Raw genomic sequence first — 15,118 nt, forward strand, 5'->3', positions numbered from 1 at the left:
TGTCTTTATTCATCCTCAAACATCAGTGATACTCCAACTAGATACAGAATTCCAGGTTTAAAAAAATTTCCTCAGAACTTTGAAGATATTGCCCCTGATAGTAAAGTTTTAATGTATATACTGATTATGTTCTGTTGTAGTAATTATTATTGTTGTTGCTTTTGTGTGGTTTTGCTTGACTGGCACTCAGTAAGCCCTTTAATGTGAGATGATGCATTTCTTTTACAAATATTTACTGTAGAATTACCCATGCCAGGTACTGTGTTAAGCAATAGAGAAATGAAATAAGGTGAGACAGAGGCCTCCTCCTTGAAGAATTTACAGGGCAGTGACGAATCACACAGGTAACTAGATAACGATGATGCATTGGACTAAGGCAGGGGTGTCCAAACTTTTTTCAACATTTTTCACCAAGGGCCATATGCAGTAAAATACACAAATAGCCGGGCCACTCACTCGAGGTGAAGTACGCATTGCCTCACCTGGTTTATTTAAGTAAACTAAATATATTTTTGGAATTTGCTGCGGGCTAGTTAACAATGGATTGCAGGCCGCAGTTGGCCCGTGGGCCGCAGTTTTGACACCCCTGGATGTCAAAGTGGGCAGCACTAGGTATTGAGGATTTCTAGAGCACAGAAAAGGACATCCCACCTAGTCTTAAGGGTAAGTTTGTGTATGATGCACCTAACTTAGGCCTCAACTGTCATGTCTGGGTCTCAGAAGACTGGGATTTGACCTCAGGGTTAGCAGGGTTAGCAGAATGCAATTCACAGACACCAGTTAGTTCTAATCACACGCTCTATTGAATATCAAAAAGGACAGGAGAACAGCAAGGACAAAAAGTCCATCTGGCTAAGAATATCTGGTGTCTCTCTGTTCCTCAACTGGAGAGGCACAGAGAGGTGGCCACTGTCAGCAGCCTTTGCAGGCTGAGGACCCTCCCAGATGTCAGAAGAAACTACAGAGAAGCTCCCAGACTTATCCCCCGCCCGTCCTCCCATAGAAAGTCTGTCAGTCCACAGAGACAGCTTCTATCACTCAGGTAGCATTATGCTAGTCCGTAGGCCACATCACCCAGGCCCAACGATTGGAGTCCATATCCTGGAATTATTATCGAATCTTACTTACCCAGCCTTTCTCTTCTTTGTCCCATCTATGCCATGTGAACCTGTCTGTTTACATATGCACAAATTTTCTATTTGAGTTCCACCCTGGGGGCCTGGCCTATCAGATTAGTACATTGCGGCTTCTCGATATATGTCCTCCATTTTACATCTTCTCTGATCACTTAAAGATGTCTGGGGCTAATCTCTAGTAAAAATCCACCCTCCATGTGTACATCTAGCGTCTAGATTTCAGGCTCCAAGATCTAAGAGTTCTACACAGAGCAGTGGGTGGCCTGTTTGCTCCCCATCTCCCTTAGAGAGTTTTCCACTCTCTGTGCTGACAGGTTCATGAGGATACATATCAAATGCAACAGGGCCTGCAGGAGCGAGTGAAAAACTGCAAGAGGATCAGGAAAGGCCAAGGCTCCATATACCTTCAAAGGGTGCAGCGCCAGCGTCTGGAACAGAAGCTGAAGCAGGCAGAGACCTGGCTGCTGCAGCTGGGACGGTTGGCCCGCCTGGTGGACTACATGATTTGCCAGTGCCTCGTGTCTGTCATAGAGGAGGAAATAACCTCTTTTGTGGCCAACATCCTGCAAGTGAGGTGGTGGTGGCATGTGCGGAGGTGGGCAGGCAGGCAAAGGCCAGATGTCAGGGAGCGGATACTGACGTGCAGCCCTACGCCCTCTGCTGACCCTTCTTTACAGGCCCCAAGGCAGAAGCCTTTTCTCTCAGCACAGCTGGTCTTCGACAGTTGTGGCCAGCTGTCTCATGAGCCCAGTATTGAAAAAGTGATCCAGATTCTAACTGGGAGCCTACAGTCTGTCAAGGCCTCTATTCTGAAGGTATTCTGGATTGGGTAGGGGGCTGGCTGTAGGAATTCCAAGTTTTTATCCTCTGTGTAATCAGAAGCTCTCAGCCTGGTCTGAATCCTCATTGTTTTCCATTTCTGCCCCTTCTCCATACCGTGGCATGAAGGTAATGCAGTCTACAAACCTGAAGACCCCCTTGGACTCCCTGTATTCTGAAGGTATTTAAGGAGACCCAAGCAGGGAGTATGAGGGGGTGGAAGGAGTTGGGAGGGCACATGCAACGTGCTAATGGCATGGCCATAGTCAGGCCTGGGGTATGGATGGAGCAGCTCTAACTTGAGTACTGCATACACATGACAGTGGCCTTAACAATAAAAACAATTATCTCACGTAACAAGAAGTTGTGAGGTAGATGCTTCCAGGGTTGATTCACTGGCTGAAAAGTGTCATCAAGTATCAGGCTATTTATATCCTTCCCTAATTCCTCCCTGGGTTTAGCTATTGGTAAGGGGAGATCCTCTTAGAAGGGTGTGTGTGTGGTAGGGGAGGCTGCAATCAAAAACGTTGTTTCATCCTCAGGCTTATTGCCTCGTAGTTGCAAGACAAGCTGCAGTTCCAAGCGTCCCATTTTCAAGCAAAATCGGGAAAAGGGGGAGGCAGGTTTGGAGAGAGCCAAGGGTGGAAACAAGGAGATGAGGTAGAAGGGTATTGCAGAAATATAGTGACATTCGATGGTGACTTGGGCTGCGGACAGCGGGGCCAGGCAGTGGTAGAGGTGGTGAGAATTGGTTGGTTTCTGGGTATATATTTTTAATGAAGAGCCAAAGGGATTTTGTGGTAGCTGGATGTGTTGTATGTGAGAGAAGAGTTAAGGATGACTTTAGTTTTTGACTGGAGCACCTGGAAGAATGGAGTTCCCGTTTGCTGAAGTTGGAAGACTGAGGAGGAGCAGTTTTAGGAGGGAGAAATCAGAGCGCATTTTTGGCCCTGTTAAGTTGGAGGTACATGTTAGACATCTGAGTAGGCAGTTGTTTAAGTGGGATGGGCATTCAGGGAGAGGTCTGAGCTAGAGAGAAATTTGGGAACAAATAGATGGTGTTTAAAACAATGAATCTGGATGAGCTCACTTAGAAAATGAGTACAGACAGAAAAGAGATCTGAGGATTGAGCCTCGCGGTGGGTGGGGGGGGCACTATAGTGTTTAATGTTGGTAGTGAGGATATAATTTCTGAAAATTCTGATGTTTTTCTCCCTTTTTGTACAAAGATGTAACACAAATACTGAAATTGGCAATTAATCAGTTCCTTGAAGTTAAAGGGGAGGCCAGGTTCAAGAGTATCCTTTCAGGCAGACACTGAGGACTGGCTTTCTGAGCACCATTTCCTACGCTTCCTGACACCATTGCAGCTACAGTGTTTTTGTTTTTCAGCTCTTCCACATATTTGCAACCCACTTAATATTCCATAATAATACTTTCCTTCTTAGGCGGGCTAGAGTGAGTTCTCTTCTCTGTACCTACACCTTTACTTGTAAATTCTCTGGGTGGGTCTGGTGTACTGTTTGTAGTATAGATGTACGTGTAAACTTGATAGCCAGGAGGGTGTGTGTGTGTGTGTGTGTGTGTGTACACTTTAGAGAGAGAGGTCGTGTGTGGGTCCTGGAGGGCACTCCAGGACAATGATGACATGTGTCCCCCTAGAAGATGAAGAGGAGGACGCGAACATGGATTCCCTGAGGCCCAGGTCCCAGGGCCAGCCCAGTGATGCCGTGCACATCTTCTGTGGCCCGAATATAGGCTTGGTGTGGCCCTGGAAATCTCACACAATTACTGAAGCCCTGGAGGTCCGTGGATACCGGCTACGGGGCCAGTACTTGCCCTCCGATTACAAGCAGTTGCAAGAGGACCTGGACAACAACCCTAGAATCCAGCAGGCCCTGACTATCCAACAGGACCTGTTGAAGGTGAGTACAGAGGCTTAAGGAGTGGAATCATGCTTCCCAGTTCTCATAGCCACCCACCTCTGCCCTGAGCACCGTGTCTGCTCCTAGGGCGTGCTGTGGGAAGTGCAGGAATTCTGCAGGGAGTATCACTGGATGACAGACATTTACAAGTTTCTGCAAACCTGGGGCCCTCAGAAGCTGGAGTCTATGAGAGATTGTCCCATTAAGAACTACGTGATGCTAGTGAGCTGCCTGAACGTTTGGCAGGCCCGTGTCTCCAATATACCTAATGAGTTGATCACAAAAAGCAAGTTGCTGCTGCTGAGCTGCCATGATGTCCGGGCAGAGATGGGTGAGTGCTGCTTACTCTGCCTCCTTTCCTTCTGCCTCCTTATCTGGTCATATGGCCTTTCTTGGGCCTCGAATGTCCTCCAGGGACCTCAGGTGCAGGCCCCTCATTGGACCTGCAGAGCTTCCCTCAGCCCCAGGTCTCAGCCCCTTCCCTTTGCTGCTGTAGGTGTGAGCATTACATAGGATTGGCTCTGCTCACTCCTTCGGAATCATGTTCCTGTCACCTGAGGCTTTCTGCTTTTATGGCATGGAAGTAGTTCAAATGTGACAGAAAAATCTTAGCCTGCTCCTTAGGCTAGTGAGCTCAGTTTCTTTGCAGAGATTCTCAGGAATCAAGTGTGCCCCCCTCCCCACATTAACAGTCAAAACTGACACTATAATTTGCATGTGTAAAAATGTACTCTCTTTAACTGATCTTGTTTTAGTAGTCCTAACTTCTAAGCTAATGGAGAAAGAAGACTGTATTCCACTTGAAAGTGAAAGCACTTTTCATTTAAAGCAATACTTTTAGTTTAATTCAGTCTATTTTGGGTGTTCGGTCAATTCAAAATTGATACTACAGGTCTGGGTTGTTTTTATTCTTAGGTGTCCTCTGCCCCTTTTCCTCCCCAAGGTGGCATTGGAGAGGGCGGCTAGGCTGCATGCTCTTTTTTTCTGGCTTCTGTCAGCAGAGGTGTAATGTATCCCTACCTGGTCTCTGCCCTCCTTCTGGCATTGCTGCTTCTGCTGCAGCTGTGTCCTGAGCACGTGTAACTGGGATTTGTAGGAGCCAGAGTGTCTACCTTTGCTGGCTCTGCATAGGCTCCCGCTGGCATTGAGGTCCTTGGGGTTTTAGTGAATCCTTCATCTAATCGTTCTCTTAGGCTGGCCACCCCATAGCTTCTGCTTTAGGGTCCCTTGTCCCTCAACGCTGGAACCCCACCTGGGCCCACTGGCTATTACTTCTCTGCTATCTCCTATATCCCCTGCCTTTTGGGAACTGTGGGGGACTTGGGAATGTTATATTTGACCCTCTTTTTGCCACAACACATCACACTGTGATTTATATCCTGCTCTAGTGCTAGCTCATGTTAGCACAAGGGTACCCTGCAAGGGATTCCCTTCCACATGGAAAGTGGAGCTCAAGCCCACTCTGCTATCTATTTCCTCCATACCTGTCCTCCTCTTGCCTCTACCTGTCCCCACTAGGCCAAGGCACAGTTGTTGATCTCCTTGGATCTCTGAGAAATCTGATTTAAGGCCTAGTCTTATTCCTCCTATCTCTTTCACCTTTCCCATGGGAGGATGTCTCATGCTGCTGTTTACTAGCTAAGTGCCTCCACCTACCTATGAGCTGGCCTTGGAGAGGCTCGCAGTGGGTAGATTGGAAAGCCAGTGATTTGCTCTTCTAGGAAACAGGAAGGTTGTTCTGTTTCCTCACCTCACCCCCAAGGATGGTGATAACCAATAGTGTCCACTTCCTGCAGAGACAAGATTCTGTCAGACCCATGGCCCCCGGGCCTGCTTTCTTTATGAAGCTGGGAGGCCTTGGAGCTGGGGCCTGAAAGAGTTTGCTTGGAAGTGCTTGCCTGCCTACCCTCCCTGCCTTTGCTCTTCAACAGATGGAACACATGCCTTATTAGGTATTTAATGGGCCACAAAACTCCCCCACTCTTTCCTCACCCCTGTGCTAAATGTACAGGGGGTTCACACTGGCAAAGAAAGAACAGGGAGGGCCTGCTTTTGTTCTGACCCTCTTTGGGGCAGCCTTTGGCTCCACTGCTGCTTGGAAAGCCTGTTCTTTCTAGTTTGTTGGCTTCTTGAGCCTTAGTCCAGGATCAACTGGCCTGTTCAGAAGGAGCAGAGAAAGCATGGGGTTCAGAATCTTGGATCTGTTTTTCACTGGTTTATACAACCTCAGATCACTGAGCTTCAGTGCCTTTATTTGTTACATGGATGTAATAATGCAGTCACTCACAGGGTCAAGGCAAGGAGGATTAAAGGAGATATTATTTGCAATACTTCCAACACTGAGTATGGCATGCAGTAGGTGCTTAATTTTTTCATTTCACCTTATCCCTTTCCATCAGCTCTTGTCCTTCTTGCTGATCTAATTTTATCTTCTTATCCTCCAACTCTGTTCCCTTCTACATGGGCTCCCTTGAACAGTGAATGATATAATTACCCACTCTGGTGAGTTGTCCTCATTGGGAACTTGACTTCATCCGTTACCATTCCCTCTCCCTAACTCCACCACATCCAACGTGTTGCTAAATCGTTTCCATTCTTCTTTCTCCTACATATCTCTCAAATCAGTTTTCCATCCGTCTCCACCTTCAACCCCAAACCTGGTATTTTATCCGTCCATTGCTCCTTAATACCGCATGGTGTCGCTGTTGAGCTCCTCCCTGCCTTCACCTGTCTGAGGCTGCTGGAATCAAAGCAGCACCTTGGCAATGGCCTAGCTATTGTCATAGACCAGAGGGACAATTTGAAAAAGGATAAATTTACATCCTTGTGTTCTGTTCAACCTTGGGTGCCCCTTGATTGTTTTTCTCAGTCTCAACTCTTGGTTGAGCCCACTTCTCTTGGTTATATCTTCCATGACTCCAAAAGGTTCATATCCAGTATGCTTCAATTATGTGCGCCTGAAACTCACTATCCCCTTTTCTGGTGGAAGAGATGCTCATAGGGGATAAGTTGATTTACTGTTCACCTCTCAGAACATAAAATGTAACAGCGTGGAGCCAGGCTGCCTGAGTTTGAATCCTTGCTCAGCCACTGTGTGATATTGATAAAGTTACTTAACCTCTCTGAGCCTGTTTGCTTATCTGTAAAATAGGGATAATAATAGTACCTATCTCAAAGGATTTTTGTGAAGATTAAAGGGGTTAATCCAAGTAAAGTAGTTGACATTGTATCTGGCATGTAGTAAGCAATCTATACTGTATTTCGTGGTATGCTTCATACAGTATTTCTACATTGGGTTTTGCTCTTCTGCACATTATTTTAATTTACATCTCTGAACTTAACAGGTATATTACAATTAATGGCATGTCAGAGTTTAGGTGGCATCACTTTTTTCATGGTATATAAAATAATGGTGTCTCTTGCAATCAGTGGTATCTTAGATTTGATGAGGTCCCATGTCGGTATTATTCCTTCCTTCGGAGACAATGGGGTTGTTCATGTCACCAAAGGCAGCTTCCAAGATTATCTTCTAGCCCCATATCCACCTGACAGCTTCTTTCCTTTAATCCTTAAAAACAAAAGGCAGTTTATATACTCTTCTTGGTAGCTCTTCTACTAGAGCAGAAACAGTAAGACTCCCCAGTCAGGAAACTTTCATCTCTGGTAGGACATTCTGCTGTTCATGCATATGTCATCCCCATGCCTTTGCACATGCTGTGTCATCTGTGTGGGGTGCCTCTGCCCCTTGGAGCACTGACTACTCAACACATTCAGCTCCAATGTCCCGCTCTCTGAGGAGGCCTTTCCTAGCCTCCTGTGCCTCCTCACCTTTCACCATGCCAGGTTGAGGGCTCTGGGGTATTCATAGAGCATTTATGATGACCTGTTTATATATCTGTTTCTGTCACCATATTGTGAGCTTCTGAGGGTAGAAACACTTTCTGTCTCACTCACTCACCCTTGTCCACTGGTGCCAGCTCAGGCCCCAGTATAGCAGCTGACTGGACACTGGACAAGGATCCAGTAAGTATTCAGTGAGTGAGGGAATGAATTCGTGATCTGGCTTCCCCTTCCCATGCCCACTCTGAACCCACAGTACTCTCCCGGCACCCCTTCATTTTCATGCACCTCTTAACACCTAACCCTCTCCTGTCTTCAGAGTCCAAGCTGGAGAGCATCAGGAAGGACATTCTTGCACAGGTACAGAATGAGTGCTGGAGCCGCAGCCAGCAACTAATGAAAGAGCTCGCAGATTTCATCAAGGTCTTCCAAACTGTCATCTCAGACATTCACTCCATTGCCCAGTGCTCCCAAAAGGTGGGCTCTCCCTGCTTCCTTCCCAGTCTACCCAGGGCCCATGCTACTGAAATGCTCAGCCACTCTCTTCGGGTCTCAGATGAATTCCCAATGGGGCTTGATGCTCTTAAACTGTGTTAACTAACATACGTGATCTGCCCTTGCTAATTCTCACCCTGTTCACCTCGTTCAGTTTCCTCGTGGCAGTGGGAGGCCCCAGTGTAATGATAGAGATACAGTCCTGCTTTCAGAAATACAGTTCTGCTCTGTGTGACCGTCACATAGGGACCTGTTGCCCTGTCATCAGGGTAATGATTTGGTGGGGGAGGAGCTGTGAGTCAGATGGGGATCTGATCCCAGATGTCCCCTGTTCCAAGTGGGTTAAAAGGCAGCTGCTGGGGTCTGGAGCCTCCAGAAAGTGGGCGTATCCCTCAGAGATGGGCCCCAAGAGGGGCGCAGGGTTATGGGGGTGCTGATCTCATGTTGTGGCCCCTGCAGTTGAACGAGGTCAATGACCAGTACAACAAGCTGGAGGAGCGAATGGAATACATACGGTCACTCCATGAACTCACCCGCAGCCACTTTCACCTCTTTAGTGCTGAGAATGAGGCGCTGGACATCTCGGTGAGAAGGCAGTTCAGAGAGTCACTCATCCCTCCCGGTCCCCTCCCCACAACCACATTGACTCGACTGCTCTCTGCTTGCCCCACAGCTTCTGGATATGTGGGAGGCATTTCAGTTTGAGAGAAGCCAGGCCTCAGAGTTCATGCTCAGCAAGCAACATACCATCGTGCCCAAGCTGCAGCAGCTGATGGCAGCAGCACTGGCAGAGCTGGAAGGCCTGATTGAGAAGGCCCTGTCCGGGCCCTTCATGGACCCTGCGCAAGAGCAGAGGAGCACTGAGCGCCAGCTCCTTGCCCTGGAGCGCCAGTTCCAGAGCACAGCCAGCCACCTCAGTGAGCTGCACCGTGCCTACGCCACCTTCACTGGTACTGAGGATCCCCGCCCCTCCACCACCACGCTGTCATAGGCCCTCCAACTGAGATAAGGGTTAGGACTTAGGGTCCTGTGTCCTGTGTGACCCTAAGCAAGTCTCGGGAATCTCATACCTTCATTAATCTCTTTTATAAATGAACCTGCAGCACCAAATCTTCATACATTGGCTATAAGTACTGTGCTTAGGGTAAAGGGAGTCTCGGAGGGGAGGCAAACAGGTGAATGTTCCATTAGAATGTGAAGGGGTGACAGGTCTAAAAGCCTGTGCAGGAGAACGTAAAGATGTCTTTATTGTAGTACTTACCCTTTGTGTAGCCCTGTTCAACCCAGCCCTGTACCAGGCAGCAGGCCACAGATAAACAGAGGTCTGGATGCTCCATAGCCATTGCTTTCAGCCAATGTGCTGTAGCAAGGCAGCTGCTGAGGGCTTCACTGGCTCACAAGGGAAGACCAGGACAGAACTTCTGGTCTTAGCCCTTCGGCACAGTGGTGGTTCCCTTCTTCACATAAAGAATTTTGTGGGCTCAAGTTTTTTTCTTCGTCGGATGCAGTCACTTTTATCGGTCACTTAAGTCCCTTGAAAAGCACATTGCTTCTGAGTTGCCTGTGGTCAACTACCAGCTATTACCATCTCTGCCCGTGAGCATCCCCCATCCCAGGGCCATTTGGCCAAATGTGAGGTGTTGGACACTCTGGGGCCATCCTCAAGCAAGGGACTTTTCCTTTGGTTAAGTATCAGGAGACCCTCAATCCCGTAGATCACTAACTTGACCTTTCCTGTTAGGTTTGGAGATGTTTGTGAAAAGGCGGAGTAGTAGACTCAGGCCCTGTGATGCTAGGCCCAGAAGACTCCACAGTGTTTTTACTTCCTTCTTCCATCCCAGTCTCCTCACCAGACTCCCAGGTTTTGTTAAAATAATCTAGGCTCTTAGTACAGATTATTAATACTATTTGTTTTTTATTATATACCTTTTATTACTTTTGACATTTGTTTTGTTTTATAACCATATTAACAACTATTTTGACATCTAAAGAGTCCTGGTTTTGTTTATCCACTACTTTTTTTTTTAATACCACATCTTTTCATTATTTCCATTATTTCCTTGGATGACTGTAATATTTCTTTGAGTATTTCTTTTTTTCTAAGAAAGGAATTGGAGGTATTAAATTTCTAAGCTCCTATGCTGACAATGACTTTCTAATGTCCTTATGTTACAGCTTGGGTAAATATTAAATTCTGAAGTCACAAAATCTTTTATTCAAACTTAGATATTGCTTCATTGTCTTCTGACATTGTGGACAAATCTGATATCAACCTCCTTTTTTTTCCTTTGTAGGTAATCTGTTTATCGATTATTTGATAATGGCTCTTATATTTGCTGTGTTCTCCTTCCAGAATTTTTATTTGTTATGTTGGATTTTCTGGATCTCTCCTCCATTTCTTTTGTCTTCATCATCACTCATTTCTTTGTTCTTTCTGAGTTCTGGGGAAATATCATGACTTGTTTTATAAGCTTCCATTTTCTGTGGTATCTACTCTGTAATTTCCATTGCATTTTAAAACACACATACACATGTTGTAGGTGTATTCATGCTTATGTGCAAATGTATGTAAGTGTATGCATGTATGTATACACACATGAATATATCTCCTAACTGTCTACTGAAGAGGCCAAGAAGCAAAGACACCCCAATAACAAGGAGTTACACTGTGCCCAGATCTTAATTTTTAATACCATTTCCACGAAAAGGAACCAGGGCTCCTCAGACAGTGGATGATTCCAGGGCTGTGGCAAGATAGGTACAAGATAAGCCTGGAATATCGTTTAAGCAAGAAAGTAAGGAAGTGTTAAGTTCTTTTATGAAGTGATGGGAGCATGTCACAAGGACACAGAAGGGATACCAACTGGCCAAATGTGGGACAATTTGGGCACCAAAGTACAAAGTAAACTATTGGAAAAACAGGAATATATTATCCACACTAATAATAAAAAAGGCTGTGGGGATGTTCTTAAAAGGGTGGGCTGCATAGGCCTCATTAAGAAGGTGAGGTTTGAACAAGGACTTGAATTCGGTGAGGGAGTGAGCCAAATGCTTTCCTTTTTTATTAAGATTTTATTGGGGAAGGGGAACAGGACTTTATTGAGGAATAGAGTGTACTCCCGTGACTTTTTTCTAAGTCAAGCTGTTGTTCTTTCAATCTTAGTTGTGGAGGGTGCCATTCAGCTTCAAGTTGTTGTTCTTTCAGTCTTAGTTGTGGAGGTCGCAGCTCAGCTCCAGGTCCAGTTGCCGTTGCTAGTTGCAGGGGGCACAGCCCACCATCCCTTGCGGGAGTCGAACCGGCAACCTTGTGGTTGAGAGGACACGCCCCAACCAACTGAGCCATCCGGGAGCTCAGCGGCAGCTCAGCTCAAGGTGCCATGTTCAATTTTAGTTGCAGTGGGCGCTGCCCACCATCCCTTGCGGGACTCGAGGAATTGAACTGGCAATCTTCTGGTTGAGAGCCCGCGCTCCAACCAACAACTGAGCTGTCCAGGAGGCAGCTCAGCTTAAGGTGCCATGTTCAATCTTAGTTCAGGGGGCAGAGCCCACCATCCCTTGCGGGACTCAGGGAATTGAACTGGCAACCTTGTGGTTGAGAGCCCACTGGCCCATGTGGGAATCAAACTGGCAGCCTTCGGAGTTAGGAGCACGGAGCTCTAACTGCCTAAGCCACTGGGCCGGCCCCCAAATGCTTTTCTGAGGGAATAGTATTCCAGAATGAACGGTCAGTCAAAGACCTTCAACAGTAAGGAGCATGCCTGGTGTATCTGAGCACAGGAAAGAGTGCTGTGGCCTGAGTGAAGTGAGTGAGATGGAGAGTAATGGAAGAGGAACCCTTCCCTTTCATTGCCTTCACATTCTTCCAAGATATTCTAGCCATGGAATAACTGTCCCTTGGATTGTCTCTTCCTCTATTGTTGTACTAAATAATTTTGGACCCCTCACCCTGGCACTTTTGGGACCCCCTCTTCTATGATAAATAGGAAAAATGTCTAAGAGATACATTGTGATTAGTACGTTTATTTCCCATTGTGGGTATTACTGGGTTCAAGAAGCCGATTTTCCTGATTTCCCAACCAACTTTTCTCAGGATTTGGGTATGGGATAGCGAAAAAAATTCACGAAAACGGGTGGGAATTTCTGCCCGGAAACCCTACTTCTGTCATTATGGGCTCTTGACTGACCATTCCCCATCATGCCCCCCCCCTCCATGCCTAGCCCAGGCCTCAGTCAGTCCTGTCTCATAGGGGATAAGAGTCCTGTGCCCTTGCCAATCTGTGGGACCCGTCCTATTGTGCAGCAGCAGCGTATCTGGCACCTGTACCGAGTCATTTCTGAAAACATCAGCGAATGGAAGTGCATGGCTTTTGCCAAGGTGCTGACACCCTTCTTTGGAGCTCCTGCCTGGGAATGGAGTTTTCGGGAGGTGTGTGGAAGGGTCTCCAGCCGACAGTGAGCTCTTCTCCCTACAGTTCAGCCTGGCTATGGCCCAGGAGAAGACAGATGGCTGGCTGACAGAGGCAACCCAGATGAGTGCCACCCTGGGGCTGCACAGCCCAGTTCTGCAGTGCTGCATGCACATTCTGGAGGAATTTCGCAGCTTCCTGCCATTGCTTACCAAGCTGGGCAGCCTCCAGCTGCAGAGCCTCAATCTCCAAGCCCTCCTGCGAGGTGTGCTTGGGTACCATCAGAGGGGAAGGGAAGGACATAGGGGTTAGAACAATGCGAAAGCTCAGTTCCCTGCCACTCCTGTTGGAAACACCCTCCCTCCCTGCCTTCCCCCAAGTACTGTACTCCCCCGCCCCCACCCCATACCACCATGTGGGTCCTCCCTGCTGACCTGAGCTGGCTCAGGCTGGAGTCAGCTCTGGGCTCTGTGCTGTGCTCTGGACCTTGGGTTTGGGGTTCTTGGCTCTATAATATGTTGTGCTCTCAGATCTGCCATCTGGGAGTTGGGCTGGGCTGGGCTCTGGGTCCCGGATCTGGCTTGGGATATGGGCTGGACTCTGCCATATGCTGGTGTCGCTCTGACTTGTCCCCTCTACCGTCAGCCTTAGGGCTGGGCAGTCTGAACCTAGAACTCCTAACACTGGGCCAGCTGCTTGCTTGTCCGCTGCTGGAGTTTGCGGATCGACTCAATCAGGTGAGACCCACTGGAGGGAGGGAGGTGGTTCGAGTCCAGGACATGTTTGCTGAGCTCTAATAGAGCCAGTTGAGGCCTAGCAGCCCCTTGAGACAAGTGGGTAGTAGATATTGGCTTGTGGGTGGGTGGGTGGTTGGGAGGGTTGAGGTTGCTGGCCTGCTGGGAGCATATGGGGATCTGATGGGTGATTTCAGATTCTCTGTGACTGAGAATATGCACCCCCCAGTGGAAGGCAGTGGGTGGCAGCCCCAAAGTTGTGGGTACATAGGATGGGACATGTCCCCCAACACTTACCCTGTCCCAAAAAAGCACTTGCTGACTGAGGTACTGTCTGCTCAGCTGGAGCACTGCAAAAGAGTGAGTTTCAGCAGCAGCCCTATGTCAGAGTTAGCTGCTGCTGGCCTGCCTTTGAAGCCCGATGGTCCCACTCTCCATCTCTGAGACCTCCACTCCCCTGAGTGCCGGCCCTTGAGTCCCAGCTCCAACGCTATCCCCTGAGCCATTACCCAGTCCTGGTTCCTGAGACCCAGCTATTCCAGATCTGGCAGTGTGAAAATGAACAAGTCCATGCCCAACAGACCCTGCGGCAGCTGCAGCGGGTCTGGGAAGTGCGCCAGCTGCGACTGCTCAACTTCATCCTGCATGTGCCCTACGAGCCCCCAGTCGTGGAGCACTCCAAGAGGCACATGCTCCGCAGTCCCCACTGGGACGTAGTGGCCAAGGATAGTGGCACCTTCATTCTTTCAGGTGAGACCCAGCCCTTGTGGCCCAGTGAAAGCCCCCTGTGGGAGACCATATTCATCCACCACGTCCACCACGCTCTGCTGGATCTGGCTTCTCTAGCCAGGTTCCCGTCCTTCCTGGACGGCCTGAGATATCAGTGTTCTGAGACAGCATATTCTATGTAGCTCACATACAGTCTTAATCTTCTTGGGAGTTCCGACCCACTGCCTAGCCTCTTCAGCAAAGGTCCTTTCCTTTCTGGGTGTACTAAGAAGTTCCTCACGGTCATGTCTCTCCACCTTTCAATGCTCTGTCCTATAGATTGTACCCTGCCCCACTCATTCATTCCTTTTTCATTCCCTCATCAAATTCACCCACCTCCTTTGAACCAAACGCAGGAGATGCTGAGATTTACAGACAGACGTCCCATCCCCCAAGAGCTCCCAGTCCAGTAGAATAGAGATAAGTGCATGATGGAGCACCTAACTGAGGGCAGTAAAATCTCAGAAAGAGGACAGCTTCAGAGGACCAGGGAAAGTCAGAGAAATCTTCCCTTCCCTTATGGAGAGGCCTCTTGCTGACTTTTGAAGGAAAAGGAATTTTCTAAACTTGCAAGGGGAAAGGGCATACCAGGGAGAGGGAACAACTTATGTACAGGCACCTAAGATGGTACAGTTAGGGAATTGCCAGTAGAGGAGAAATTCTCTTATCCAACAAAATTGAAACCCAACTGGCACATTTAAAAAGTTAGACACACAGGGAAATCATAAAATATGATGCATACATGGCTTAAGATTTTTTTAGCTTAAAACATATAAATGTACACTTATTTATAATCTTTTCACCTAAGGACAATCTTTACTTTGATTTGCAGTCAACTAGTAGAAGTTCCTCACTGCCTTTCTCGCCTTCATGCATTGTCTACTATTTCTAATTTCAGTTTCTGTAAAGTTGAGCAATGACATGAAGACATTGTAAAGTTACCTGGGTCCAGTACTTTTCTACATTTTTATTATAATTTCCTGATTTTTGAAAAT

The 15,118-nt window shown here is 47.6% G+C and overlaps 2 protein-coding genes across 2 annotated transcripts in view; one reads left to right on the top strand and one right to left on the bottom strand.

The window, feature by feature from the left end:
* LOC109460454 (dynein heavy chain domain-containing protein 1) overlaps positions 1-15,118 on the top strand; it is a 70,062-nt gene that overhangs the window by 22,395 nt on the left and 32,549 nt on the right. Inside the window, exons 9-20 of the mRNA XM_088791613.1 lie at positions 1,451-1,705; positions 1,814-1,951; positions 2,085-2,136; positions 3,618-3,880; positions 3,968-4,211; positions 8,040-8,197; positions 8,675-8,800; positions 8,889-9,165; positions 12,463-12,590; positions 12,688-12,886; positions 13,267-13,358; positions 13,898-14,105. Of these exons, the coding sequence (XP_088647739.1) occupies positions 1,451-1,705; positions 1,814-1,951; positions 2,085-2,136; positions 3,618-3,880; positions 3,968-4,211; positions 8,040-8,197; positions 8,675-8,800; positions 8,889-9,165; positions 12,463-12,590; positions 12,688-12,886; positions 13,267-13,358; positions 13,898-14,105 (2,140 nt within the window). The remainder of the gene's footprint in view (positions 1-1,450; positions 1,706-1,813; positions 1,952-2,084; positions 2,137-3,617; positions 3,881-3,967; positions 4,212-8,039; positions 8,198-8,674; positions 8,801-8,888; positions 9,166-12,462; positions 12,591-12,687; positions 12,887-13,266; positions 13,359-13,897; positions 14,106-15,118) is intronic.
* Positions 6,736-15,118, bottom strand: part of RRP8 (ribosomal RNA processing 8) — a 61,008-nt gene continuing 52,625 nt past the window's right edge. Inside the window, exon 8 of the transcript XR_012497497.2 lies at positions 6,736-7,448. The gene's annotated coding sequence lies outside the window, so the exon portion shown is untranslated. The remainder of the gene's footprint in view (positions 7,449-15,118) is intronic.

Source organism: Rhinolophus sinicus, chromosome 14 (assembly GCF_057876585.1).
Source record: "Rhinolophus sinicus isolate RSI-liver-muscle chromosome 14, RSI-T2T, whole genome shotgun sequence".
Lineage (NCBI taxonomy): Eukaryota > Metazoa > Chordata > Mammalia > Chiroptera > Rhinolophidae > Rhinolophus > Rhinolophus sinicus.